The following is a 27,228-nucleotide window of genomic DNA, read 5'->3' as shown; positions in this document are numbered from 1 at the left end:
CCCTGGAGGTGAAATGTCAGCGCGTCGGGTAAGTGCATATCAGTGGCTTGCACGCGCGGCAAGCCACCGACCCGAATTACTGGGCCATTACTACGCATACTATAAGCATCTTTCTAAGTACTGCTTGAGATGCTTAGATAGATCAGGGGCCGTATTATAATCTAAAACTCGCATCCACCATTTTACAATACTGCCCCGCCAGACTTGCCAAGATTATTCTTCTCTTGATGCATGCTGCACAGTTTTGCTCTCCTAACCATGGAGCAGTCACCTGCAGCCAAAGGCAGAGCAGGACCCTGACAATCAGCCAGAAGATGGCCCAGTTCAACATTGCAGGCAACATGAGTCATAAACCAGTCAGTCTCCCACAGATGAGACCATCAGCTAAGTGCCATATCCACCCAATGTATTAATAGTCTCTCCGCGTATGCTTGACGCAGAGGCCCAATAACCTTCAGTAACATTGGCTTCTGCACTACATCAACATCCATTAGAAGGAAACTTACTGGGCACAGTTCAAATCAAATATACTATCCACAGATGCACTGCAGAAACTCGACAATGCTTCTTCAACAGCACCTCCCAAACCCATGACCTCTACCAACTAGAAGGGCAAGTGCATGGGAACACGACCAACTCCAAGTTCCCCTCCAATTCGCACACCATCCTGACTTGGCAATATATCGCCATACCTTCATCGTCACTGGGTCAAAATCCTGGAACTCCCTCCCTAACAGCACTGTGGGAGCACCTTCACCACACAGACTGCAGCAGTTCAAGAAGGAGGCAGCTCACCACCACCTTCTCGAGGGCAACTAGGACTGGGCAATAAATGCCAGCCTTGCCAGCGATGTCCACATCTCGAGAATGAATAAAATAAAAATAATGTACAACCAAACAGAAATTGAGAGTATGAGCAAAATGTGTTTTCCCCCAATGCTTTGGCTTCGGTACAGCGTATGAGACGTGGGTTCTGGAAGTTAACCTAGTGTTCCTTCCAGATACTGACTGACTGCACGGGATGCCTAGTGGACTCTTGCTGCATTGCATGAATGGAGGCGTTCAGCGGCATTGTCTGAAAAGCTGCGGTTTCCTGCCTGCCTGAGACTAAGTGAGCTCCTGGCAATAGGCACGATCCATGAATAACTAATGAGGCAAATCATAACATTAGCTGTTTCAATAAGGAACACCCACCCTCTTATCATGCTGTAACAAGCAACCCTGACGCACAGTCTGTCCTCCTTACAGCATGCAGAATAATCACAGTTACAACGTGGTATTTGCCTGACTTAGAAAATAAAATAGAACAGGTAAACTTCAAATTGGACACATTATTTAGAAATGTGCAGTTCTACTGTCAGATTTTCACCTTTATGCTGCTGATGAATGTAATGCAAAGCAATACTGTACATTTATAAGACTTGATAAAAATAAAAATTAACCCTAATACTGTAGAAAGAAAGAACTTCCATTTATATAGCACCTTTCTCGACCTCAGGATGTCCCAAAGCACTTTACAGCCAGTGAAGTATTTTTGGAGTGTAGTCACTGTTGCAATGTAGGAAACGTGGCAGCCAATTTGTGCACAGCAAGCTCCCACAAACAGCAATGTGATAATGACCAGATCTTCTGTTTTAGTGATGTTGGTTGAGGGATAAATATTGACCAGGACACTGGGGAGAACTCCCCTACTCTTCAAAGAGTGTCATGGGATCTTTTATGCCCACCTTGAGGGCAGATGGGGCCTCGGTTTAACTCATCTGAAAGATGGCACCTTCGATAGTGCAGCACTCATAAGAACAAAGCTGTTCTGCTATTCAGTTAGATCATGGCTGATCTGTATCTTAACTCCATCTACCCACTTAGGTTCCGTAACCGTTTATCCCCCTTGTCTAACACAAATTTCAGTTGACCCCCAGCCTCAACAGCTTTTTGGGGAAGAGAGTTCCAGGTTTCCACTACCCTTTGTGTGAGGAAGTGCTTTCTGACATCACCCCTGAACGGCTTGGCTCTAATTTAAGGTTATAAACCCCTGTTCTGGACTCTAATACAAAAGCAAGATACTGCGGATACTGGAACTCTGAAATAAAAACAAAATATGCTAGAAATACTCAGCAGGCCAGGCAGCATCCATGGAGAGAGAAACAGAGTTAATGTTTCAGGTCAATGACCCTTCATCAAAACTGGAAAAAGTTAGAGATGTAATAGGTTTTAAGCAAGTAAAGAGGCAAGGAAAGGGGGAAGGGAGGAAAGAACAAAAAGGAAGATCTGTGATAGAGGGAAAAGCAGGAGAAATTAAATGACAAAAGCGATGATGATACAAGGCAAAAGGAGATGGTAATGGGACAAGTAAAGAATCAAAAGATGGGTCTAGGGGAGGTATAAATGGGAATATCAGAATCCTCAGCAACAGCTGCCGTCTGGGGAAAAATGGGCGCAGAGATTATGATCTGAAATTTTTGAACTCCATGTTGAGTCCGGAAGGCTGTAAATTGCCTTATAGAAAGCTGAGGTTCTGTTCCTCGAGATTATGTTGAGCTTCATTTGAACAGTGTAAGAGGCCGAGGATAGAGAGGTCAGAGTGGGAGTGGGGCAGATAATTAAAATGACAGACGACTGGAAGCTTGGGGTCACCCTCACGGACTGAACAGAAGTGTTCCACAAAGTGGTCACCCAATCTGCGTTTGGTCTCCCCAATGTTCTGGACTCCTCTCATCAGAGGAAATAGTTTCTCTCTCTGCACCCTGTCAAATCCTTTAATCCTAAGCACCTCAATTAGATCATCCCTTAATCTTCTATACGCAAGGGATTACAAGCCTAGTCTGTGCAACCTGTCCCCCTAATTCAAACCCTTTTAGCCCCGGTATCATTCTGGTGGATCTGTGCTGCACCCCCACCATGGCCAATGTATTCTTCCTGAGGTGCGGTGCCCAGAACTGAATGCTGTACTCCAGAAGGGGTCTAACCAGAGCTCTGTAGAACTAACACAATTTCCACCCTTTATCTTCCAACACTCTTGAGATAAAGGCCAGCATTCCGTTTGTAGCTGTCCACTGGCTTTGTGTTTCTGTGCTTGGACCCCTAAATCTCTCCGCCCATCCACAGTTCCTAGCTTCTTGCCATTTACTCTGATCTATCTTTCTTAGATCCATAGTGGATGATCTCTCACTTTCCCACATTGAACTCCATCTGCCACAGTTTTGCCCACTCACTTAATTTATCAATATTCCTTTGCAACTTTCCGCTCCCATTTATACTATTGACTGTGCCACATAACTTAGTGTCGTCAGCAAACTTAGATGTGCGGCTCTCTATTACTTCATCCAGGTCATTTATAAATATAGTGAAAAGCTGAGGCCCCAATACAGATCCCTGGGGGCACCACTGTTCACATCCTGACAATTTGAGTACATGCCCATTATCCCTAATTCCTGTCTCCTAACCAATTCTGTATTCAAGCCAATAGGCTGCCTCCAATTAGATGCCCTCTCATTTTTGTTAACAGTCTCTTTAGTGGAACTTTGTCGAATGCCTTCTGGAAGTCCATATAGATAACATCCATAGACACTCCCTTATCTACCACGTTCGTTACCACCTCAAAATATTCAACTAGGTTCATTAGACATGACTTGCCCTTTACAAATCCAGTCTGGCTCTCTCTGATCAGTTCATATTTGTCCAAATGCTCAGTCACTCTGTCCCTCATGACAGATTCTAGTATCGTACTGCAGTGTCAGCCTGGATTATGTGTTCAAGTCTCTAGAGTCCGGACTTGAATGCACGACCCTCTGACTCCGAAGCGAGCATGCTTTTTGAAGCTTTTTCTGTCAAAAGGACTGAAATAACATCCTCTATTGTTTTTAAATACACTGCTGCTGATTCCAAGCTGGTTCCCCAGCCTGTCGATCCATTCTCTGATGTATCCTTGACTCTGCCACGCCTTTGTACATTTTTTTTGAACAAGGTCTCAAACGAAGCCATTGTGCTTTCCAGTGGAATAGGATTTCATACAGTTGTAGAAACTGATACCAGTGTTGGGTTGTGTTGCTATGGGCGGGCTCATTAGCAACAAGTGATTGCCCAGTCGAGAAAAGCGTGCAATAATGTATTTTGAGATATTTGTAAATTTTAAGCTAATATAGTTGGCATTGGCACAGTGGTATGTTTGCTGCTTAATGCAGTGTAGATTATGAAATAACGTGGGAGTTTAATGTGTTATACTGATTGTGTGTTAAATGAAAATTCATCTTTTCTCTCCCAGTTCTAGAAAAGAGGGGGCTGAGGGGTGACCTGGTAGAATTCTTCAAAGTTATGAACAGGTTTGATAGGGTAGATGTAGAGAAGATGTTTCCACTTGTGGGGGAGTCCAATAATTGGGGCCATAAATATAAGATAGTCACTAATAAATCCAATAAGGAATTCAGGAGCAACTTCTTTACTCAGAGTGGTGAGAAGGTGGAACTCGATACCACAGGGAGTAGTTGAGGCGAACAGCATAGATGCATTTAAAGGGAAGCTAGATAAGCACGAGAGAGAAAGGAATAGAATATGTCGATAGGGTGAGATGAAGTAAATAGAGTGGGAGGAGGCTCGTGTGGATCATAAACACCGGCATAGACTAGTTGGGCCGACCGACCGACCGAATGAATATGTGGTGTTGCTAGTGTTTATGCAAAAGCACAAACCGCTGTTGTTATATCTACCTTACCAGCAGTAGTCATTGTAGAATCAGTCCTGTGGTGTCTGGGGAGGTGTCATACAGCCTTGCACTCTGTCTTTCCCCCCCCCCCCCCCCCCACCCTCCCCATTTCCGTCATGAAACAGTCGTGCAGCCTTGGGCTCCCTCAAGATGTGTACACTGTGAAGGCTCCCCAGGAAATTAGCATTAACTCGCCTAATTCTTTGCCAGTGAACTTGTAGCATCTGAATGTTGAAGGTGCAGAAACCTTCACTGTTGAAAAGGAGACACTGCTCGTGCCAAAATGGTAACGAGTGCCTTGTATTCAGGGAATGCCGCGCGAATAGTAAAATGATGTCCTGCCGGTGCGTTATGCTGCTGTTGAATTTGGTCTGTGTCGGTGCATGTTGGCAGATGGCAGTAAACTGCTTACCGACTGAATCAGAATAGGCAAAAATCAAAGTCAGCACAGTTAACAGAAGCTACAGAATGACCAGTCTTTAATGCAACATTAGAACATAAGAATCTAAGGGGGAAAAATTCAGTTGGTAGCGCCTTAAGAGGGCGCTAAGTGGGGCGCAAACCAACTAGCGCCCGGGCACGGCGATATCTGCGCCTCTCGCGAAATTGACCGGACATTTTGCTGCGGTGCTAAACAATACCGCCCGATCTCCTGCGCATGCAGATCTTGACGTCATTCGAGAGTGCAACACCCTTGGGGCGCCCCAGACCGGAAATTCAGTGGCGCCCCCCCCTCCTTTCCGCCTGGCGCTACCAACGACAGGTTGACTGGAACGCATCCCAGTCACTGATGGGCTGGGGGGACACTATTTAAAGGGGGCCCCTTCCTGGCTTTTGTGTGGTTGCCATTTTTGCACCACTCGTTCTGAGAGAGAGAGAGAGAGAGAAAGAGAGACTTCTGCATTGAGTCAATGCTGTCTGAGGTAGTTTTGGCTTCTGACCATAACTTTGCAGGTACTTTGCTTTTTGACCTTCATAACTTTGATTGCCCAGATACTATGGGGGCTGCAATGGATGGGAACGTCGTCCTTCTCCATCACATTCGGAGGGCACAGAGACGCAGAGAGAGAGTGGCAATCATGGCCAGACGGAGGAGGGCCAACAGGCCTCGGTACAGGAGACCTTACCCTCCCAGGGTTTTTCGCCAACAGTTCTCCTACATTAATATGTCTGAGGAGCAGTGTTTCTGGAGGCTGCGATTCAGCAAGGAGGTGGTCACTGAGCTCTGCCACCTGCTTCAGCCAGATCTGCAGCCTCAACTGAGGAGCGGGACGTCTCTGTCAGTGGCAGTGAAGATAACAGTGGCTCTCAACATTTATGCCACCGGCTCATTTCATTCAGCTACTGGGGACATCGCCACTATCTCCCAGCTCGCAGTGCATTGCTGCATCCGTCAGGTAACAAATGCCCTCTTTAAAAGGAGACGAGAGTACATCGCTTTCCCCATGACCCCGGACAAGCAGCAAGAGCATGCAACGGGCTTCGCTAGGATAGTGGGCTTCCCCATGGTGCAGAGCGCCATTGACTGCACGCATGTGGCAATGCCCACTTTCCAGGCAGCAACCACAATGCCTTCATCCTGCGCCAGACTTCTGTGGCAGACCTTTTCCAGGCACTGCATCACCCAGGAGGTTGGCTTCTCGGGGACAAGGGATATCCTCTGTGCACAGTCGGCGTGCTCAAGCAACGGTTCCGCTGTCTGGACCATTCTGGAGGAGCCCTGCAGTACTTGCCTGAGCGAGTCTCCCACTTCGTTGTTGTGTGCTACATGCTGCATAACCTTGCAATCCTCAGGACCCAGCCAATGCCACCAGACATTCGAGCACCACCAGAGGAGGAGGAAGATGAGGATGATCATCAGCAGCACCAAGGCGGGAGGGAGGCACAAAGTGGAAGGGCCGTCCGTCAAAGGTTCATAGCAAGTCGCTTCTAGGCCCCCTCTGAGGGAATGACTTCTGCCATTCAAACAACCTGAATGAAAGCATCCCACAACCCCTAAGCCGGTCAAGGCAACAATGAGTGCAAAGACAAAACATGTACATTTTGAATACAGACACTTCTTTATTTCACAAACTGTGTCTCATTTCTGCATGACAAAGTAGTGGAAAGAAACACAAAAAAAAGCAGTCATTCACATAACTGGCTCTCACAAACTGGAGACCATGTCCAAAACAGTAACAAAAATTTGGCAACGAACCTCGGCCTTCAATAAAACAAAGAAAAACATTTTGCCACACCTCTTACTTTTTGCCCTTCGAGGGTGATCTGCTTCCCTTGTGAAATTGCCCCCTTCCCACCCTGCAGCTCCTCCGTAATGGGACCCCAGTGGCTGGAGCAAGGCTGGGGGAAGTCAGAAACTGAGACTGCAGATGCCCTTGAGGGACGGCCTGGACCAGCTCTGGGCCTGGAGGGCCCGGCTGCTGACTGCTGCCGCCCATGCAGAGTTGGTGCAGTCTGTCCTACAGGTGGTGGCAACTGCAGTGGAGAAGTGCCAGTGGTGGCAGCAGGAATGCTGTCATCTTGAGAGAGGACAGCAACTCCTTGCTCGACTGACACACTGGCATTTCCACGGGGCAGCACTTCAGCATCCAGAGCAATCTGACGGAGCACAGATTGCTGGCCTGCTGCGGCGCGGTGAGAGCCCCGGTAAAATGTGCCCAATCCAGCGAGGATGGCAGCAGTCAGTGCTCGCGTGGCCTCAATCTGCGTCTGCATGAGACCAGCCACTGACTGCATTGCAGCACTTGGCATTTGCGTGGCAGCCGCCTGTGCTACAGCGAAGTGCTCCACACTCCTTGCCAGTGATTCAGTGGATTCGGGCAACCTTGCCACTGTAGCCATGAGCTCAATGTGCCTTTGCTCCGCCTGGGCGCTCATTTCAGTGAGGACCCGCTCCTCGTCTGCATCCAGTGCAGCAGGACTCGAGGCCATACTCTCCCTCCGGGGAGAAGGCCCCCGAGCTTCCCTACCCCCATCGCGTTGCTGCAGTCTGCTGGGTCCTGGAGCTTCACCCTCATCAGACCATTTCCCCCCCCCCCCCCCCGCTCCCCTCCAGGGAAGGCGTGTCCCCAGTATGGGCATGGGCTGCCTCGGTTGAGGGTGGCGTTGATGGTCCGGCTTCCTCTTCCTCCTCGCCTTCAGCTTCACTCACTGGCAGCTTGAGGGCCCGTCTCCTCACCTGGTGAATCACCATCTGAAAGCAGGGAGGTACAAGAGTGGCTTTAGCGTGAGGACAGGGTGGCTGCAAGGGAGGCATGAGTGCAGCGATTTAGTGATTTGGATTGAAAGTGTCAAAGGCTGCTGTTGTGAGGAACAAGTGGAAGGAGAGAGGACAAAAAGATGATGACCTTACCATTGCTGTCCAGAACGGGGTCGGCGTCTCCAGTGGCGACTGGACCAATCACCCGGCTTGCCAGAATCCTGTGGACGCGCTCCTCAAGATCGCTGAGGGCTTGAAGGTGAGGCCGCCCTCCACCGGTGCGTTGCTGCTGTCTCCTATTATGAGACAGCTTGGCCTGCAAGAAAAAGGACGGCGTCTGAGTAAATATACAGCCATGGTCTTGCCTGATATGCCTCCCATAGTTGAATAGCCCTTACTGTATGCAGCCATGGTCTTGCCTGATGTGCCTCCCATAGTTGAATAGCCCTTACTGTATGCAAAGTGTGGCATGTGCGTGTGTGTTTGATGAAAGGGCCATAGGTGTTGGATGAGTGTTGGGCATTGGGGCTTTCAAGACCCTCTGGCCATATAGTGAGGTTGAGATGGAGGGATGAAGAGGTTTTGAAAAAAAAAAGGCACTCACCCTGGTTGTGTCCGTGTGTTAATAGAGACACTGAAGACAGGAGTTGGTTTCACAGGTGTTTACTGAACAAAGTCTGGAGGGGAACTAACTAATACAACACAATATACAGGCTTATATAGCCCGAGTGGCCATTACCGGCATTACAGGACACGGGGCTCTTAAAGGCACATACACTACAATTCCTCCCCTTTTAGCCAACCAGTACATAATATTTTAAGTAATCATTAATTACATGTTACAAGAAAAATAATCTACACATTGCTGCAGTTAATTAATTATAAGTCAGTCTCTCTGGAGGCTTCCTGACTCGGTCCGGATAACGCCTCGGTGGTGTAGTAGTTTCTGGTGGTGTAGTAGGTTCTTTTGGCAAGGCTGATTCGGCTTGAATGCCAGTGTCGGGTTCATCGGGTTCCAGTATCACCAGATCGGAGGTAGATATGGGTATCTCTACTTCATCATTAGGCGTATAGAGTTGTGGTGTAGGTTGTCCCTTTTCGGATGACTCTATGATTTGGTCAGCATGGCGCCTTATTATGCTTTCTCCGATGTCCACGGTATACATCAGCGGTCCTAGTTGTGTGCAGATAGTTCCAGGCTGCCATTTCTCGGTACGGTAGTCCCGGGCCAAAACTTGTTGACCTATCTGGAAGGTTCTAGTTGGCCTTTCATTCATGCCTTGAAATTGTCGGTTCTCCACGTCCCTTCTGATGTTTGGCTTGATCAAATCCAGCCGGCATCTTAAGCTTCTATTAAAGAACATCATGGCGGGAGTTTGGTTTGTAACCACACGTGTTGCATTCCTGTATGCAAACAAAAAGTTATCTACCTTCTGTTGTAGATTTATGTCTTCATTACCCATGGCCTTTATGGCCTTCTTGAAGGTCTGGACAAACCTTTCAGCCAATCCATTGGTGGCGGGATGGTATGGGACGGACGTGTAGTGCTTAACCCCATTGTTTTTTAAGAACTTCCTGAATTCTTCGGACACAAATTGCGGTCCATTATCAGAACAGATCTGTTCAGGCAGCCCATTCCTGGCAAATATGGTCCTTAATACTGTGATGTTTTTTTCCGTGGTGGTGGAGGACATTTTTATTACCTCCGGCCACTTGGAGTGTGCATCAACTGCGATTAAGAACATTGAGTCCATAAATGGACCAGCAAAGTCGATGTGTACCCTTTGCCAGGGAGATGAGGGCCACTCCCATGGATGTAGAGGGGCTTGTGGTGGAGCGTTTTGGACTTTCTGGCATCCTAGGCAGCTCTTGGTCATTTCTTCGATATCTCCATCGATACCTGGCCACCATACAAACGCCCTGGCTAGGTTCTTCTTCATTTTCACTCCACCCAGATGCCCCTCGTGAAGCTCCTTTAGAACTTTATCCTGGAGTTGGGGGGAATCACCACTCTGGATCCACACATCAAGGTTCCTCGGCACACTGACAGCTGTTCTCTTTGCGAGAATGCTGGCAACAGTGGTTCGCCATGTGCTGGCCATCCCTTCACTGTTAAATCGTAGACTCGTGAGAGAGTCGGGTCATTTCTAGTTTCCCTTTCAATGGCAGAATTTGTTACTGGTAGACATTCAACTATGGTAGAGCGGAAAATCTCCACTGGGTCTATGGTAGGTGCTTCTTCTACCATTGGCAATGGTAGGCACGATAAACCGTCAGCATTCCCATGCTGTTTTGATCCTTTGTATTCTATGTTATATTGGTGTGCCCCTAGAAAAAGGGACCACCTCTGTAGCCTTTGCGCTGTCATAATGGGAACACCCTTTTTAGGGTTGAATATGGAGACGAGGGGTTGATGGTCAGTCAACAAGGTAAATTTTTGTCCGTGTAGGTAATGGTTGACTTTCTTCACTCCCCATACCAGGCTGAGTGCTTTCCTGTCGATTTGGGCATAGTTATGCTCAGCTGAGTTCAATGAGCGTGACGCAAAAGCTATCGGCCGTTCCGAGCCATCAGGGAATTTATGCGATAATACTGCTCCTACGCCGTAAGGGGATGCATCGCACGCCAGTCTGATTGGCAGTGATGGGTTGTAATGAGCCATAACTTCTTTGGACGTGATTAAGTCTTTGCATTTATGGAAGGCGCGTTTACACTCTTCGCTCCATTTCCAAAGTACTCCTGTTTGTAGCAGTTCATTAAGAGGGTGCAGAAGAGTTGATAAGTTCGGTAAAAATTTATGATAGTAATTTATTAATCCCAGGAACGACCTTAATTGTGAAACATTTTCAGGTGCTGGGGCTTTTATGACCACTTCAATTTTTTCAGGTGACTTATGCAACCCTTCCTTATTAATTATGTGGCCACAATATGATATTTGATTCTGGAAAAATTCGCACTTGGGGCGATTTGCTTGTAGGCCCCGTTCTCTCAGCCTAGTGAGCACCTGCTCCAAATTGGCAAGGTGGTCGTTGTCGTTTTCTCCTGTTACAAGGATGTCGTCTAGGTAGCATTGAGTCCCCGGAATCCCTTGGAGGACTTGCTCCATAGCTCTTTGCCAGATAGCTGGAGCGGATGCTACTCCGAAAACTAGTCGATTGTACTGGTACAGACCTTTGTGTGTATTTATCGTGAGATACTTTTTAGAGGCCTCTTCAACCTCCACCTGTAGATATGCCTGTGCCAAGTCAATTTTGGTGAAACGTTTCCCTCCGGATAGTGATTAGAAAATATCTTCTATCCTCGGAAGAGGATACTGTACCGTGTGAAGGACCGGGTTTACAGTCACCTTGAAGTCTCCACAGATGCGAATTTTTCTCTGTTCTTCTGATTTATCATTATTCAACGCTTTCTTCATGACCGGGACGATGGGTGTTGCCCACTCGCTCCAATCTATTTTGGATAATACGCCTGCCTTTTCCAAATTCTCCAGCTCTGCCTCGACTGCTGGACGAATTGCGTATGGCACCAGCCTTGCCTTAAAGAACTTGGGAATTGCCGCATCTTCCACTTTTATTGAGGCGGTGACGCCTTTCAAGGTTCCTAGTTCTTGTTGAAACACTTCTTTGGCGTTGGCCAAGATGTCTTTTAATCGTTCAGGTATGACGTCGTCATCATTTTTTTTCTTACTGGTCACCGTCAGTGCCTGAATGGAGTGCCAGTCTAAACGTATCTTCCTGATCCATTCACGTCCCAACAGTGGTGGACCACCATCTTGCAGAACGTATAAATAGAACTTCTGTATTTCCTTGCTGTTGTATACAACAGGCACCCTTATTTTCCCTTTGGGGTATACTTTGTGCCCCGTATATGTCTTCAAGATAATGGATGTGTCTTTCAAAGGTATATGCGGAAATAGCCGCTCGTAACCCCGTCGAGTTATGACGGTCAGAGCTGATCCTGTATCTAGCTCCATTTTAACTGGGGACCCCGCTATCGTGAGGGTAACCCAAATGGTCTGGTAATCTTCTTTGGCAATTACCTTATGTAATTTGAGACAGCTTAGTCTCTTGTTTCCGGAGTCGCTATCGCTCTTCTGGTCTTCGGAGCTACTGTCCGTCATCATTTGTACCTTTCTGTACTTTTCTTTATTGATTTTTTTTCTGTCAGTGGATTTTTTGTTTCCAGATCGGCATACACCTGCAATGTGTCCCATCTTTCCACGTTGCCTGCATGCTTTGTCCTTGAACCAGCAGTCCCTCTGGACATGGGTGGATCTGCCGCAGCGATAACATCTCTCGAAACCCCGTGTCATTTCATGGGTGCCAAAGTCCTGTGGCTTTTGCTGTATCTCTGCAGCTCCTCTTGCTGCTGCTTCGTATGATACAGCCACACTGAAAGCCTTGTCCAGTGTCAAATCTTTCTCAGAAAGTAGCCTTTTCTGTGTTCCTTCACTTAGGAGACCGCAGACGAATTTGTCTCGTAGAGAATCTGCCAGTCCTGCCCCGAATTGGCAGTGCTTTGACAGCTTTCTTAATTCGGTGAGGTAATCAGCGTTACTTTCATTCTTGTGCTGATTCCTCCTGAAGAATTTGAATCGTTCCGCTATCAGCAGCGGTGTTGGGTTTAAGTGCTCCTGTAGGGTATCAACAATCTCCTTAAAATTCTTGTCCATCGGCTTGGCTGGAGTGATTAAGTTTCGTAACAGCCCGCATGTCCTTGCGCCCATCAGATTTAGAAGTACCGATGCCTTTTTATCATCCTCTACTTCATTCGCTGTGCAATATACCTCCACTCTTTCCACATATGTGGTCCAATCCTGTATATTACTTTCGAAAGCAGTAATATTGCCAGTCTTAGGCATCCTGAAAATCAAAAATGGCGCCTCCCGCGCTTTCCTTTCTTCCCTGCCGAGAAAAAATGGCGCTTTCCCGCCGCTGCCGCTGCTGACAACGCTGTTCTCCACGGTTTTTATTTACACAGATATTTTTAATAGTTGGAGACTCGTTCCCGCCGGACTCTCTGGGACTTTTCCCTCCCTCCGCTTGGTCCGAACGCCGACCTGCTTTGCAGCGCCGGCCGTCTCCCAAGTGCTCCACCCTCCGTCTCTGTTTGCTTCCGACTCGCTGCTAGGCCCCGCTGCAGAGCCACCCGATCGAGCCCCAGCCCGCCGCCCAGGAAGGATTAGTGCAGTACCTGCCACCAGCCCGGCTAACTGGTGAAACCACAGTTTGTTTGTTTTTTTTCTTCGACCTTCGTCTGAGGAATCGATCTCATTGAGGTGCTGCCGAATTGCAGGTAAGTCCGTTTCCAATTCGTCGCCACTGTTGTATCCGTGTGTTAATGGAGACACGGAATGCAGGAGTTGGTTTAACAGGTGTTTACTGAACAAAGTCTGGAGGTGAACCAAAAGATACAAGACGCTATACAGGCTTATATACCCGAGTGGTCACTACCGGTATTACAGTACACAGGGGCTCTTAAAGGTACATACACTACAGGTTGCACTGCCTCTAAGGCAAGTATATCCTTCCTCAGATAAGGAGACCAAAACTGTGCACAGTACTCCAGGTGTGGTCTCACCAAGGCCCTGTACAATTGCAGCAAGACTTCCTTACTCTTGTACTCCAACCCCCTTGTAATAAAGGCCAACATGCCATTTCCCTTCCTTATTTCTTGCTGTCCCTGCATGCTTAACTCTGTGTTTCCTGTATGAAGACACCTAAATCTCTCTGAACACCAACATTTAATAGTTTCTCACCATTTAAAAAATATTCTGTTTTTCTATTCCTCCTTCCAAAGTGAATAACCTCACATTTCCCCATATTATACTCCATCTGCCACCTTATTGCCCACTCACTTAACCTGTCTATATCCCTTTGCAAGCTCTTTGTGTCCTCCTCACAGCTTACTTTCCCACCTAGCTTTGTATCATCAGCAAACTAGGATACATTACACATGGTCCCTTTATCTAAGTCATTAATATAAATTGTAAATAGCTGAGGCCCAAGCACTGATCCTTGCGGCACCCTACTAGTTACAGCCTGCCAACTTGAAAATGACTTGTTTATCCCTACTCTCTGTTTTCTACCCTTTAAGCAATCTTCTATCCATGCTAGTACATTACCCCCAACTCCATAAGCCCATATCTTGCTTAGCAACCTTTTAAGTGGCACCTTATCAATACCTTTTGGAAAACCAAATATACTACGTCCACTGGTTCCCCTTTATGTACCCTGTTAGTTACATCCTCAAGAAACTCGAATAGATTTGTTAAACACGATTTCCCTTTCATAAAACCATGTTGACTCTGCCATTAGCCATTGTCGGTGCAGGCTCGATGGGCCGAAATGGCCTCTATCTGTACTGTGGGGATTCTGTGATTCTGTGATTAGCACATGCACCAGCTGTAGCAAAGAACAGATTGAGCCTCTTCATTATAAGCAGTAAGAACAAATGGACTTTGGCAAAATCTTGTCAATTTAATATGTTGCTGTCTCAGCTGCAAGAGGTTTGTTTGAAACAAATTTGGATAGTCTGACTGTGGTTACCAGAGAGCTTGCATCCACATTACAAAACTACCCATAATTTAGCACTAAATGGGGAATCTCACTCCGAAAGTGTATGAGGAGACTCGATGTTAGAAACACAATGTCACGCAGATATTTTCCTGAGGGTGACGTTGGCCCAGGAGCGGCTGATCCTGTATTAAGTGGAGACACTTTCCATTCCTTCCACGATGCTCTTTAGGACTCCAGCTTTTCTGCTTTCAGGCCTTCCGACTTCAAATCCACACCTTCAGCTTTTGTCATTGAATGTGGGTCTGTTTCAGGTTCTGAGCAACTTGCCTAGTCTGACGGAAATGAACGAAAGCTGCAAGTCTTCGGTGCGTTACAGTGGGGGGAGGTGTGCATTGAGCAGAAACTTGTTGGGGGAGGGAGACCTAAGGAAGGGTTTCGATAGATGGGTTCTTGGGCTTTTGAAAATGGGGGAAGAGGAGAGGGAAGGTAACGTGGCTTTGGGAGCGAGATCCATGTGACGGGAGTAATGAGTGGGAGGTTGACTTCCAATGGTAGAGCAGAGGGGCCAGGGACAAGCCGAAAACTAGAGCGAGAGGAATAGAGGGCTTGGGCTGGGAGAGTTCTTTCCTCTGTGTCTGCCTTTAATATAAACATTGCCTCCTTGCTATAACTCAACCTTTGGCTTGCAGACAATTGCTGTGTTGCAACAAAGGAAACGATAAAGTAACTTTTTTTTGGCATCTATTTGTCTTCCAGAACTGGCGAGAGAATTGAACTTTTCCGTTGATGAGATAAATCAGATTCGGGTTGAAAATCCAAACTCTTTGACTACTCAGAGCTTTATATTGTTAAAGAAATGGGTCGTTCGAGATGGAAAAGATGCTACAAGTAAGTTAAAAGGATAGGGGAATAAAGATTTTGTATGTGTGTATATAAATATCTGTATAATATATTAAAAATCTTACACACCTCATATTATAAATTCCTGTTCACGTAGAATAGAAGCAGCCTGTGTAACCTTGTCACGCTATAATTACACCCTTCAGCCAATTAGATTTTTAATATGTACCAGTAGATCTCGAGTGGCATTGCCCACCAAGGCTATAGTGTTTTGTAACAATGGGAGTGTTGCTGCTATGTAGGGGTTAACAACAGGGCCACTGATTTACAGCGACTGAATAAGTCAAATACCATTTTTCTTAAAATGTATTATATCAAAAAAATATGGAATCATACAGCCCATCATGCCTGTGCCAGCTCTCTCAAAGGTCCCACTCCCCCTGCTCTTTCCCCAGAGCCCTGAAAATGCTTCCTTTTTAAGTATATATCCAATTTCCTTTCAAAGTTAATATTGAATCTGCTTCTGCCACCCTTTCAGGCAGTGCATTCCAGATCGTAACAACTTGGCTGCGTAAAAAAAATTCTTATTAAATAATTTTTTTTTTTAAGTTTGTATTCTGAGATTTTTACTGATGCTCTGGGGATTGAATTTTATAACTCTGTCCACTATTCTGTGAAAGCTTTAATTGAGTGGCCTTACAACAACAACAGCTTGCATTTATATAGCGCCTTTAACATAGCAAAACGACCCAAGGCGCTTCACAGGAGCGTAATAAAACAAAATTTGACACAGAGCTACATGAGATATTAGGGCAGATGAGAGGTAGGTTTTAAGGAGTGTCTTAAAGGAGGAAAGATAGGTGGAGAGGTTTAGAGAGGGAGTTCCAGCGCTTTGGGCCTTGGCAGCTGAAGGCACGGCCACCAATAGTTAAGAACATAACATAAAAATAGGAGCAGGAATAGGCCACTTGGCCCCTCGAGCCATTCAGTAAGATCATGGCTGATATTGGGCTCAAAGCCACTTCCCAGCCTGCTCCCCATAACCCTTCACTCCCTTATCTTGCAAAAATTTGTCTATCTCCACTTTCAATGTATTTAATGAACCAGCTTCCACGGCTCTCTGGGGCAGAGAATTCCACAAACTTACGACCCTCTGAGAGAAGAAGTTCCTCCTCATCTCAGTTCTAAAAGGGCGACCCTTTATTCTGAGACTGTGCCCCCGAGTTCTAGATTTCCCCATGAGGGGAAACATCCTCTCTGCATCTACCCTGTCGAGCCCCCTCAGTATCTTATATGTTTCGATAAGATCACACCTCATTCTTCTAAATTCCAATGAATATAGGCCCAGCCTGCTCAGCCTTTCTTCATAAGTCAACCCCCTCATCTCTGGAATTAACCTACTAAATCGTCTCTGAACTGCCTCCAATGCAAGTATATCCCTCCTTAAATAAGGAGACCAAAACTGTACGCAGTACTCAAGGTGTGGTCTCACCAATACCTTGTACAGTTGTAGCAGGACTTCCCTGCTTTTATACTCCAACCCTCTTGAAATAAAGGCCATCATTCCATTTGCCTTTTTGATTACTTGCTGTACCTGCATGTTAACTTTTTGTGTTTCATGCACAAGGACCCCCAGGTGATTAAGCGATTAAAATCGGGGATGCTCAAGAGGCCAGAATTAGAGGAGCGCAGTTATCTTTGGGGTTGTGGGGCTGAGGAGTTTAGAGAGATAGGGAGGGGCGAGGCCATGGAGGGATTTGAAAACAAGGATGAGAATTCTTAAATTGAGGCGTTGCTTAACCGGGAGCCAATGTAGGTCAGCGAGCACAGGGGTGATGGGTTAACGGGTCTTGGTGCAACTTAGGACATGGGCAACAGAGTTTTAGATGACCTCAAGTTTACGGAGGGTGGAATGTGGGAGGCCGGCCAGGAGTGCATTGGAATAGCCAAGTCTAGAGGTAACAAAGGCATGGATGAGGCTTTCAGCAGCAGATGAGCTAACGGAAGGGGTGGAGTTGGGCGATGTTACGGAGGTGGAAATAGATGGTCTTCGTGATGGTGCGGCTATGTGGTCGGAAACTCATTTCGGGTTCAAATACGACGACGAGGTCATGAACAGTCTGGTTCAGCCTCAGACAGTTGCCAGGGAGAGGGATGGAGTCGGATGGCTAGGGAACAGAGCTTATGGACAGCGGAGAGGTCAAGAGAGGTGGTGATGAGGTAGAGCTGGGTATTGTCAGCGTACATGTGGAACCTGATGCTGTGTTTTCGGATGATATCGCCAAGGGGCAGCAAGTAGATGAGAAATAGGAGGGGGTCAAGGATAGATCCTTGGGGGACACCAGGGGTAACGATGTGGGAGCGGGAAGAGAAGCCATTGCAGGTGATTCTCTGGCTACCATTAGTTGATAAGAATGGAACCAGGTGAGTGCAGCCCACCCAGCTGGACATGGTGGAGATGCATTGGAGGAGGATGGAGAGGTCAACCGTGTCAAAGGCTGCAGACAGGTCGAGAAGGACAAGGAGGGATAATTTACCTTTGTCAAGTCACATAGGATGTTATTTGTGACTTTGGTAAGTGCTGTTTCAGTACTGTGGCAGGGGCGGAAACCTGATTAGAGATATTAAAACATGGAGTTCGCGGAAAGATTTTTTTCATGGTAAGATGGTATGCAAAATTGGAGGTAAATATCTGGTATGCAGCAGGATTGGTGAGAAGGATTGGAGTTTAACTGCACTGGGGGATAGTCCTGGGATTTGGTGGTATAAGGAGGGATGAGGGGCCCTAATTATCTGGCATCACAACAAAGGGAGACACTTGGGTTTGGCAGAGCTGAGAGTTGCCAAACTGGTGGTTGAATACGAGGATTGGCTCGCTGATGGATTCCTGTTTGTCAGAAGTGAAGGGAGGGGCAGGGAACAAGTCTGACAGTACTGGTTTTGGAGGGGGTTCCCATGTATGACAGCACTGGGTTTGGCAGGGTTCCCGTGTGTGACGGCTTTGGAGGGGTTCCCATGTTTAACCGCACTGGTACCCCCATACTTTACACTCACACGCATCCCCTTACTTTACTCACACACACACATAGCTCCATACTTTACTGTACACACACCTCTAAAAGAAAACACATTGCCTTGATCAGTACTGCTGACTGAATGTCAGAGTTACAGCTCTGGAAAAAAAAATAATCCCAAGCCCAGGCTTTTGGGAGAGGCTGAGGCCTTGAAGTAAAAACTTTAATGAAGGAGTTAAAGGGTGCAAAACACAATTCAGTGGATAAATCTAATCATGTTATTGTGAAATATGTAATTTTTAAATTTTATTTAGACTGTTGTTTTGGACAACAAAAATTTCAGGAAATGGTGGATGAAAAAGAATTTCAGTCAGCATTTTGTGCAACTTTTGGGACCCCAGTGAGCAGATTGAACAATTACAGGGTAATATACCTTGCTGTAGAACAGCAGCTATTGTGAGAACATCGGAACAGGAGTAGGTCGATCAGCCCTTCGAGCCTGTTCCACCATTCTATAAGATCATGGCTGATCTGTATCTTAACTCAATTTACCCACCTTGGTGTCATATCCCTTAATACCCTTGCCTAACAAAAATCTATCGATCTCAGTCTTGAAAATTTCAATTGACTGAACATCCACAGCTTTTAGTCAGGGTAGGGTGGGGGAAAGCGCTTCCTGATTTCACTCCTAAATGACCTAGTTCTAATTTTAAGATTGTGTCCCTTTTGTTCTGGGTTCCCTCACCCTATCCATTTCCAACTAGTCGCCCGGGTGTAAAACTGGTTTTGCGAACAATACCGTCCTTTTAACAGAACAGCAAGCCGGCTTCATTTTAAAGGTTGGTCAGTGGGGGTCTTTTAGAAGATTATCCTGCAGAGGTGAAAGGTTAATTTATTTAATGAGAACACTAGCAGTATGGCCCCAGTGAAGCGGTAAGTATATTGACGGGGCTCTTCCCCACTCGGATGCTGTCTTTGAGAATGAGTTTAGTCCTGTTCACTATTAACAATGCGGTGCCGGTTCTGTCCGAGTGTTTTGGATCACGATACACGGTCAGTGTATCTTTCTTCTTTCTGCAGCCGATGCCTTAAGTGGAATCCTCAAAAAGATTAACCGAATGGACATTGTGACCTTACTAGAAGGCCCGATATTTGACTACGGTAATGTTTCTGGCACGAGAAGTTTTGCTGACGATAGCTGTGTGTTCATGGATCAGTCGGACGGTAACTTCACATTTTTTTGACTTCTGTTTGAGGGGCAGTAATACACTTGAGTTAATGCAAAGAGTCCGTCGCTCTGTTTATTTTGTATCCTTTAAATTAGCATTTTCATCCTTGGCGATGGCCAGGCTGTACAGGTAGTATGTTGCAAGTTCATTTTCCCCAACTGCAAAGTAGACGCAAGATAAAGATAGCATTAAAGCCCAGTACTGCTTTGAAAAATACATTGTTGATATTGGAGCTTAGAAACTTATTCTAGCAGGAAATTATTCTGCAGTATTGCACGTTGCAGTATTGCACATTAATGTGCTGTGGGGCAGATCTTGCACCATCACGCTGCCGGTGCAGAGCTTTCTGCTGGGAGCATGTGTCGGGAGTTCCGATGCGGAGGACAGTGGGCCCCACAGGAGTTTCCATCTGTTCAGTTAACGGATTAGCAAATTCCGTGGACACACCCAACCTATGCTCCTTGTACAGACCTCCAGCCAGAAGGCAAATGTGCCAAATTTAATCCTGACCGCGTTGTGATCTAGTGGTGAATAGGTTAGTAGACGTAAAATGCCAGTGTCCTTATTTTTTTTTAGGCTTTTATTTTGCTATTTCAGTTTTCTTGCGATTGTTTTGCACAGATGCAGCTTCTCAGTTGTAGCTTCTTCTTCTGCCCTTTGTCACTCGTCCTCTCTGAACCTGCCCGCCACCTCTCTCCTGTGCCAAGATGCGACCATCTCTACTGTTCTCTCTGCTGACTTTGGGAAGCTCTGGTTGTGCTCCTCCTGCTAATTAGTAACTTAGATTTCATTTATTGTGCCACCCATTCCCAATACCATTCCAGCCCTCCCCATTCCCTAACTTTTACATTGGCCCCTTCATATGTTATAAAGCAGTTTTGGTTGTATGGTTATTATTTCTGTTGTCTACGAGCTAATACAATGTTGTTGATCATTTCAAATCATTTTCTCTCTCTTTTAATCAGTGTGCTTATCTGTGCATTTGTACTCGAGTTCACCAAAATCTCCCCTCTCACCGCAATCATCATGGTCAACAAAATCCACTGGATCTGAAATCTTCTTGTAGAAACTTCCCTCTGCATCTTCCTCCTTGTCTTGCTATCAGCTCCTCATCTTCCTCCTTGTCTTGCTATCAGCTCCTCATCTTCCTCCTTGTCTTGCTATCAGCTCCTCGTTGTTTCCAATCATCCTAGAAATGCTGTAGACCTATATGCTATATAGTTTGCAAATCTGAGGACTTACCAAAAAGTCAGTCTAAAGGCAGAGATGAATGATGGGCCATGTTAATTTGCTCATAGTTTCTAAAACTGGTACCCAGTAATCCATGGGGCAGTATAAACCGTGGTCATTATAAAACCATTCATTATAATGAGAATTCTAATACAGTGAGCATTAGAAACTAGATGGTCACCTTTTATATGGGGGATAAAAAAGGCTCCAATTGCCTCCATTTAAGCTTTGTGTGAAGTGTTTGAGTAACATATGGAAATAATTTGCCAGCAACATTATAGCGCCTTTAACATAGAAAGATGTCCCAAGGCACTTCACAGAAAGCGTAATTGATACCGAGCCAAAGAAGATGCTATTGGGATGGGTAATTAAAAGCTTGGTCAAAGAGGTGAGTTTTAAGGAGGGTCTTAAAGGGAGAGAGAGAGATGGAGAGGTTTAGAGAGAATTCCAGAGCTTAGGGCTGAAGGCACAGTCGCCAGTGGTGGGATGAAAGCAGTGTGGAATCCTTGAGGCCGGTGTACAAGCAGATCCTGATGCCGTGACAGAAATCACAGAAACCCCACAGTGCAGATAGAGGCCATTTCGGCCCATCGAGCCTGCACCGACACATATTCCACCCGACCCCCGTAACCCCACGTATTTAATCCCCCTAACACTAAGGGTCAATTTATCATAGCCAATCAACCTAACCCGCACATCTTTGGACTGTGGGAGGAAACCGGAGCACCCGGAGGAAACCCACGCAAATACGGGGAGAATGTGCAAACTTCGGATGATATCACAGAGGAGCAGCAGATGAGGAAGGGGGGGGGGCAAGAATAGATACTTCAGGGCCTGTCCGTTTCCTGCTGGACGTTTTGGGTTAAAATTGTGCCCCACAATTTTGCTGTTTTCAGTATGTGGCCCAAAATGAGGGTTATTGTCTTCCATACAGCTTGGCCAATCAATGAAAAGGGGAGAAGCACTAGTCTTGGTCAGCTGGTGAACTGCAGTTAGGGGTAATGTGAAAAGGGCAGATGTAAACTGGACAGGATTGATGCAGAACTGGGCTAATGCAGAGTGAGGGACTGCAGTTTTGCAGGTCAGGTGCTGGAAACCCTACTGCAAGGACTCTGGGAGGAGAAGCACGCAACTTATTGTGGTTCATGGCTGCACTCTCCCAGAAACACCTGGGACACCAAGCACAGGAGGAGGTGGCCAGAAGTAGGCAATTGCCATCAGCCAATCGCAATAGGGACATGGCTGGCTCACATGGAAGGCCCTTGATGCCTCTGTAGATGTCGCCAGTGCCAGGCTGAACCGAGCCAGACACGAACAATGAGGGTCATTTGGCTCGGGCAGTGATTGGCAGTGCAGTGGGGGTGTTGTCCTGCGGCCTTGTGGAAGGGAATAGCTCCGCTCTGTCACTGCCGAACCCCAGCGTCCTCCGGCACATCTCTACTGTCACTGGCCGGGGTACAGGAGACCTGCTGTGGGACTTGAGGCTTTGCCTCGTGTCACAGCCAGCCCTTCCCCACTCTTGCTGGTCCTCTTGCCCCCAAGTCTATTGCTCAGGTGGAGAAAATTTCCAGCAGCTGCCCTTTAAGTGGCGACTCCGGCTTTCTCAGCCAGCCCGTCCGGTAACACCCATTCCATTCGAGCAAAATGAATGCATCGAATGAACCAATGCATTAGTAATGCAATGTGGGAGCACTTCATTCTTAAGTGCCTGAGCTGCCACGTTACCTAACCTGGTGCACGGATTGAGCACTCAAAAAAAAAAAAAAAAAAAAAAAAAAAAAATTTAAAAAAAATAAAATAATAATAATAATAATAATTCAAGAGACAGCATTTTTTTTAACAGCCGGAAAACAGGTGGTTAGTCAGCACTATACTGCATTTCCCATGAAGCTGCCCACTATTGGACATTTGCCACCAGTGTGGAGCTTAACATTTCTCTGCCCCCTGTCCCTGTGCTCTCTGTTTGTTTGCTGGCCATTCCTGTACCAATAGCTCAAAGTGTAAAATCAAATATTCTTGACCCAGAAACCGAACAAGCCTCTGACATTGAATACTGAAGTATACAGAAGTCTTTTCTCCGGTATTCGGACTGATTTAATTAGGTAATGGAGCTTTGGGGAATATAAAAACTATGAACCCGGCTTAGAGACCACTTCTAACAATTCAGAATGAATTTCTACTACACTCTGGGAGACCAAACCGGTGCGAGACAGCATGAGGGAGGGGGTCTCGCATCTCGGGGCTATAGTGCGCCCGTGAGCGTTTGAGTCATGCGGCCTCTTTTGCGTGATGGGCACCCAAAATAATTGTGCATCAACACAAGACTGACCTTAACTGCATTGCACAGAGAGGCAGGAAAAGTACAATTAACATGGCCTCTCGTTCATCGGGTAGTGGAGAATGTCCGATTGTTTGTGAACCTGTTTTAATGACATCTGCCATGGTGATCATTTCAAGTAATCACACTGACAGTTTGGATTAATTATTTTATAAAATGAAGTAACATAGAATGGAACGTCTTGTCTTTCAAAAAGAAACAAATTTGAAAATGTCGGGTAGTGGACTGCAATGAAACTGCACAATGGAACTGCTATAGGTACCTTATATTAGTCCCTCCTCCATTGATCCACTGTATAGATCACAGTTGCATTTCACCATGTACGTTGAGTAGTTTCATGCTGTGATACCATTGCCTGTCATGTTCCTGTCATGTGTTACTGCATGTTGTCTGTAGCTCGTGCCATTTGTGTTTTGACCACCCAGGTTACCCTTCCATCCAAGCGGAGCTGCTGACACCTGCTGGATTGCGCTATTTGCCACCCACCCCTCTCCGATGTGACGATTATTTTAGTAATTTTTCTAGTGTAGAATCAACCTCCCCAACTCCCCGTGAACTAACCCTGGCTCCAAAAACAGCTCCGCCTTTCGTCGATGCCGAGGACACGTCATTGGCCATCGTTGGCGCTGATCCGTCTGTGCCCTGTCGGGCAAAAGGTGAAATGGCCCCTTCACGGCATGGGCAGGTGAAAGAGCCAATGAGCGCCAAGCATGAGCCTGACTTTCAATTCACAGAGAGCAGCAGCAATTGTGTCGCTTGGCCTTCCAGTGAAATACAGCAGGCGCAGCACATCCAGTCACTAGAGGGCGAAAACACAGCCAGACAAAAGGCGTCTTCCAACCAGGTTCAGCAAGAGGAAAGAGGTGACGCACCCAACGCTGAGGAGCTTGCAGACTTCAAAATAAAAGCCCTGGAGGTTGTTCAGCCGGGGCGAGGGTCCGAAGGTTCAGACAATGAGGAGGTGACAAAGGAAGAAGACCAGACTCTTCACCGTGCTCAGAATTCCCAGAGAGAATTTTTTACAGTTCCAGGTTGGCACAGTGATGCATCCAGTGTTGACGTGGAACCGCCAACCCCAAGAAGCTGCAACTTGAGCACTGATGGCCTGGATGAAGACAATGCCAAGTAAGTGGGATATTCTCTGCTCTTAAAGACACTAGGGTTTGTTGAGAGGGACACTGTATTCCCACTCCTTAGACCTGAGTTTGAATCAGAAGAAAGAACGAACTTGCATTTATATAGTGCCTTTCATGACTTCAGGACATCCAAAAGTGCTTTATAGCCAATGAAGTACTTTTGAAATGCAGTCACTGTTGTAATGTAGGCAATGCAGCAGCCAATTGGCACACAGCAAGCTCCCACAAACAGCAATGTGATAATGACCAGATCAACTGGTGTAGTAATGTTGGTTGAGGGATAAATGTTGGCCAGGATACCAGGGTGAACACCCCTGCTCTTCTTCGAAATAGTGCCATGGGATCTGTTGCATCCACCTGAGAGGGAAGACGGGGCCTCGTTTTAATGTCTCATTCGAAAGATGGCACCTCCGGCAGTGCAGCACTCCCTCAGCACTGCACTGAGTGTGACACCCTAGATTTTATGCTCCAGCCTCGAGTGGGACTTGAACCCACAACCTTCAGACTAGGAGGGGAGACAGCTACCAACTGATGGGATTCACTTCCTTTCTGTACTGGCTGTGAAACAAATATAAACAGTCTTTATCCAGTTCCTACTGGGTGAGAGTGCATGGCACAAAAACAGAACATGCATGGTTGGTCTTCCCCGAGGGGCCCACAAAGGATGGCTGCTGTGAGAATTGAGAATGTCACATTGGTACCATGGGGAGGGGTCTGGTGCTCTTCTGTGTTTGGTGCTTTGGCCCATTGTTGCAGTGTGGGTGAGGGATGCGCTTTAGCCCAGCCACTCCCCACCCTCTACCCCAGTGTGCTTTCAGCCTCTGTTCTCCGAGGCCCTCACGGTAATGTGCTGAGTTGAGTAGCCTGCGTCTGACTATGCCATCCCTGATCTTGGGGGTGTTTGGTGCAGCTACCGGGGTTGACTTAAATGGCAAGTTTTGCATTCCCCAGCATACATCACACACTTAAACTGCGAGTTTAGTGTTGTACACTGGGCATCGAGTGTAATCAAGGTGGGGTGGGGGAGAATTGGACCAGGGTGCAGCGACGTAATTCAGCTCCCATTTTTAAAAAGTTATAAGCTCTGGCCATTATTGGGGTAGGGCAGGGGAATAGATACGCCTTTAGTTTCATTCATCTTTCAAATCTGTCTACATGAGTCTACAGGCTCCAGTGTGACAACAGCTGACAAGGTACATTTTATGGGTTAGTGCTCCCAACAGTGAGCATTGCAATGGGCGGCAAATCGGGTGGGCTGACCTCTGCTCCCTATTTCCTGATAGATGCTTCTCTCACGTAAAACTCAGAAGTGCCAACTCATTAAATTTCCCAGTCGTACCCAGAAGGATAACTGATTGATTGCTCCCATGGTTACAGAATACACAAATTGGATATTCCATCTGGAGAGTCATTCAAATTTGGCCTGTATTGGAAACTGTAAGGGTGGTGTAGTGGTCATGTTACTGGACTGGTAATCCAGAGGCCTGGACTAATGGTCTAGAGAATGCAACTCCAAATCCTGCCATGGCAGTTTGAGAATTGAATTCAGTTTTTTTACAAATCTGGAAATAAAAAGTTAGTATCAGTAAAAGTGACCATGAATGATAAAAACCCATCTGGTTCACTAATGTCCTTTTAGGGAAGGAAATCTGCCATCTTTGCCCGGTCTGGCTTATATGTGACTCCAGACCCACAGCAACATGGTTGACTCTTAACTGCCCTCTGAAGTGGCCGAGCAAGCCACTCCGTTGTATCAAACTGCTACCCAGTGATTCAAGAAGAAGGCCCACCATCGTCTCATCAAAGCAACTAGGGCTGGACAATAAATGCAGGCCTTACCAGCGATGCCCACATCCTGAGAGTTAATTTTAAAAAAGAGCATCAGTGCAGACTTAATGCCTTACGTTACGAGTCTAGAATATAAGATACAAGAGTTATGTAATATGTTGCACTGTTCCATGCTGAAAGGACATTTTAACCAGTGTTTTCATATTTTGTAGTCTTGAAGAACAGCGAATCAAGAATGAACTTGCTGGATCCATTGCGTTTCATATGAAAGGACAGGTTTCAAAGCTTGAGGAGAATGGGGACCATGACATACATAGGTTGGAACGTCACAGAGAGTCAGGTCATGCAACTTCGATTCAGGAGGCGGCGGAGGATGTGCCTGTAACCTCACCTGACAGAAAAACACTGAACGGAAAGGCACAGAAGCGTTCGGTGCTAATCACAGAACAAGCGGAGCCCGTGACGGAATTGCAGAAAGAGCTGGCAGACACGAGGCGGCAGGGTGCGGAGGAGCACGGAGCCCCTCTGTTCAGCAACGAGAAGAAAACAAGTTGGGCTACATCAGAGGTTATTAAATCAGGACCGAGCTTCAGGGATGAAGGGCCTCTACCAGCAGAACACAAAGCACAGGTGAAGTAACTTTTCTTGGTGCATGCTGACATATTTTAATTGGTAAACTCGGTAATTTTTCTTCTGTGTTGTCTACCTTTTGGACCATTGAGTCTGTGTTGTTCTTCCTCATTGGCTAAGAGTTTGTATTTTGCTCCTGTCCAATTGCTTTTTGTGCTTTCATTATTCACCAATCATGTCACACTCCCTTTCTCCCCAGTTTCATTTCACCCCTGATAAATTCTACCCAATAGAAGCAACAATAATACTCCACCATAAAGGTCCTGTAATACTGGTTTAGAATGAGAGGAAAGCCTTTGATAATGTATCAGATGTGAATTGTGAGGTGAATGCATCATCATATGTTCTTCGGAATAAAGTGGGAAAGAGATTACCCTCACAAACCAGGATCTCCATTTACGGCACACTGATGTAAAGATACCCCACTCCCCTCACTGTAGCTATTTCCCCCCCCCCCCCCTTTGCTCCTCTGCTACCTCCCCGGCTCCCCGCCTCGCCCCCCCCCCCCCGCTCCGCTTCGCTCCCCGCCCCACTACTCACCTCGCTTCCCCGCCTCGCCTCCCAGCCTCGCTCCCCGCCTCGCCTCCCAGCTCCGCTCCCCGCCTCG

General features: G+C 46.6%; 1 protein-coding gene across 28 annotated transcripts in view; it reads left to right on the top strand.

Annotated features, from left to right (window-relative positions):
• ank3b (ankyrin 3b) overlaps nt 1-27,228 on the top strand; it is an 878,328-nt gene that overhangs the window by 838,487 nt on the left and 12,613 nt on the right. For 27 of the 28 annotated variants that reach the window (XM_085994929.1, XM_085994938.1, XM_085994933.1 and 24 more), the window contains 4 exons: nt 15,173-15,304; nt 19,351-19,494; nt 23,493-24,192; nt 26,204-26,621. In XM_085994929.1, the coding sequence (XP_085851055.1) occupies nt 15,173-15,304; nt 19,351-19,494; nt 23,493-24,192; nt 26,204-26,621 (1,394 nt within the window). The remainder of the gene's footprint in view (nt 1-15,172; nt 15,305-19,350; nt 19,495-23,492; nt 24,193-26,203; nt 26,622-27,228) is intronic. The other variant, XM_085994927.1, reaches the window with a different exon arrangement.

Source organism: Somniosus microcephalus, chromosome 8 (assembly GCF_052327205.1).
Source record: "Somniosus microcephalus isolate GS21.2 chromosome 8, FLI_Smic_1.0, whole genome shotgun sequence".
NCBI lineage: Eukaryota > Metazoa > Chordata > Chondrichthyes > Squaliformes > Somniosidae > Somniosus > Somniosus microcephalus.
Note: the sequence above shows the minus strand (reverse complement) of the source record. Positions and strands in the feature narration are given on the sequence as shown.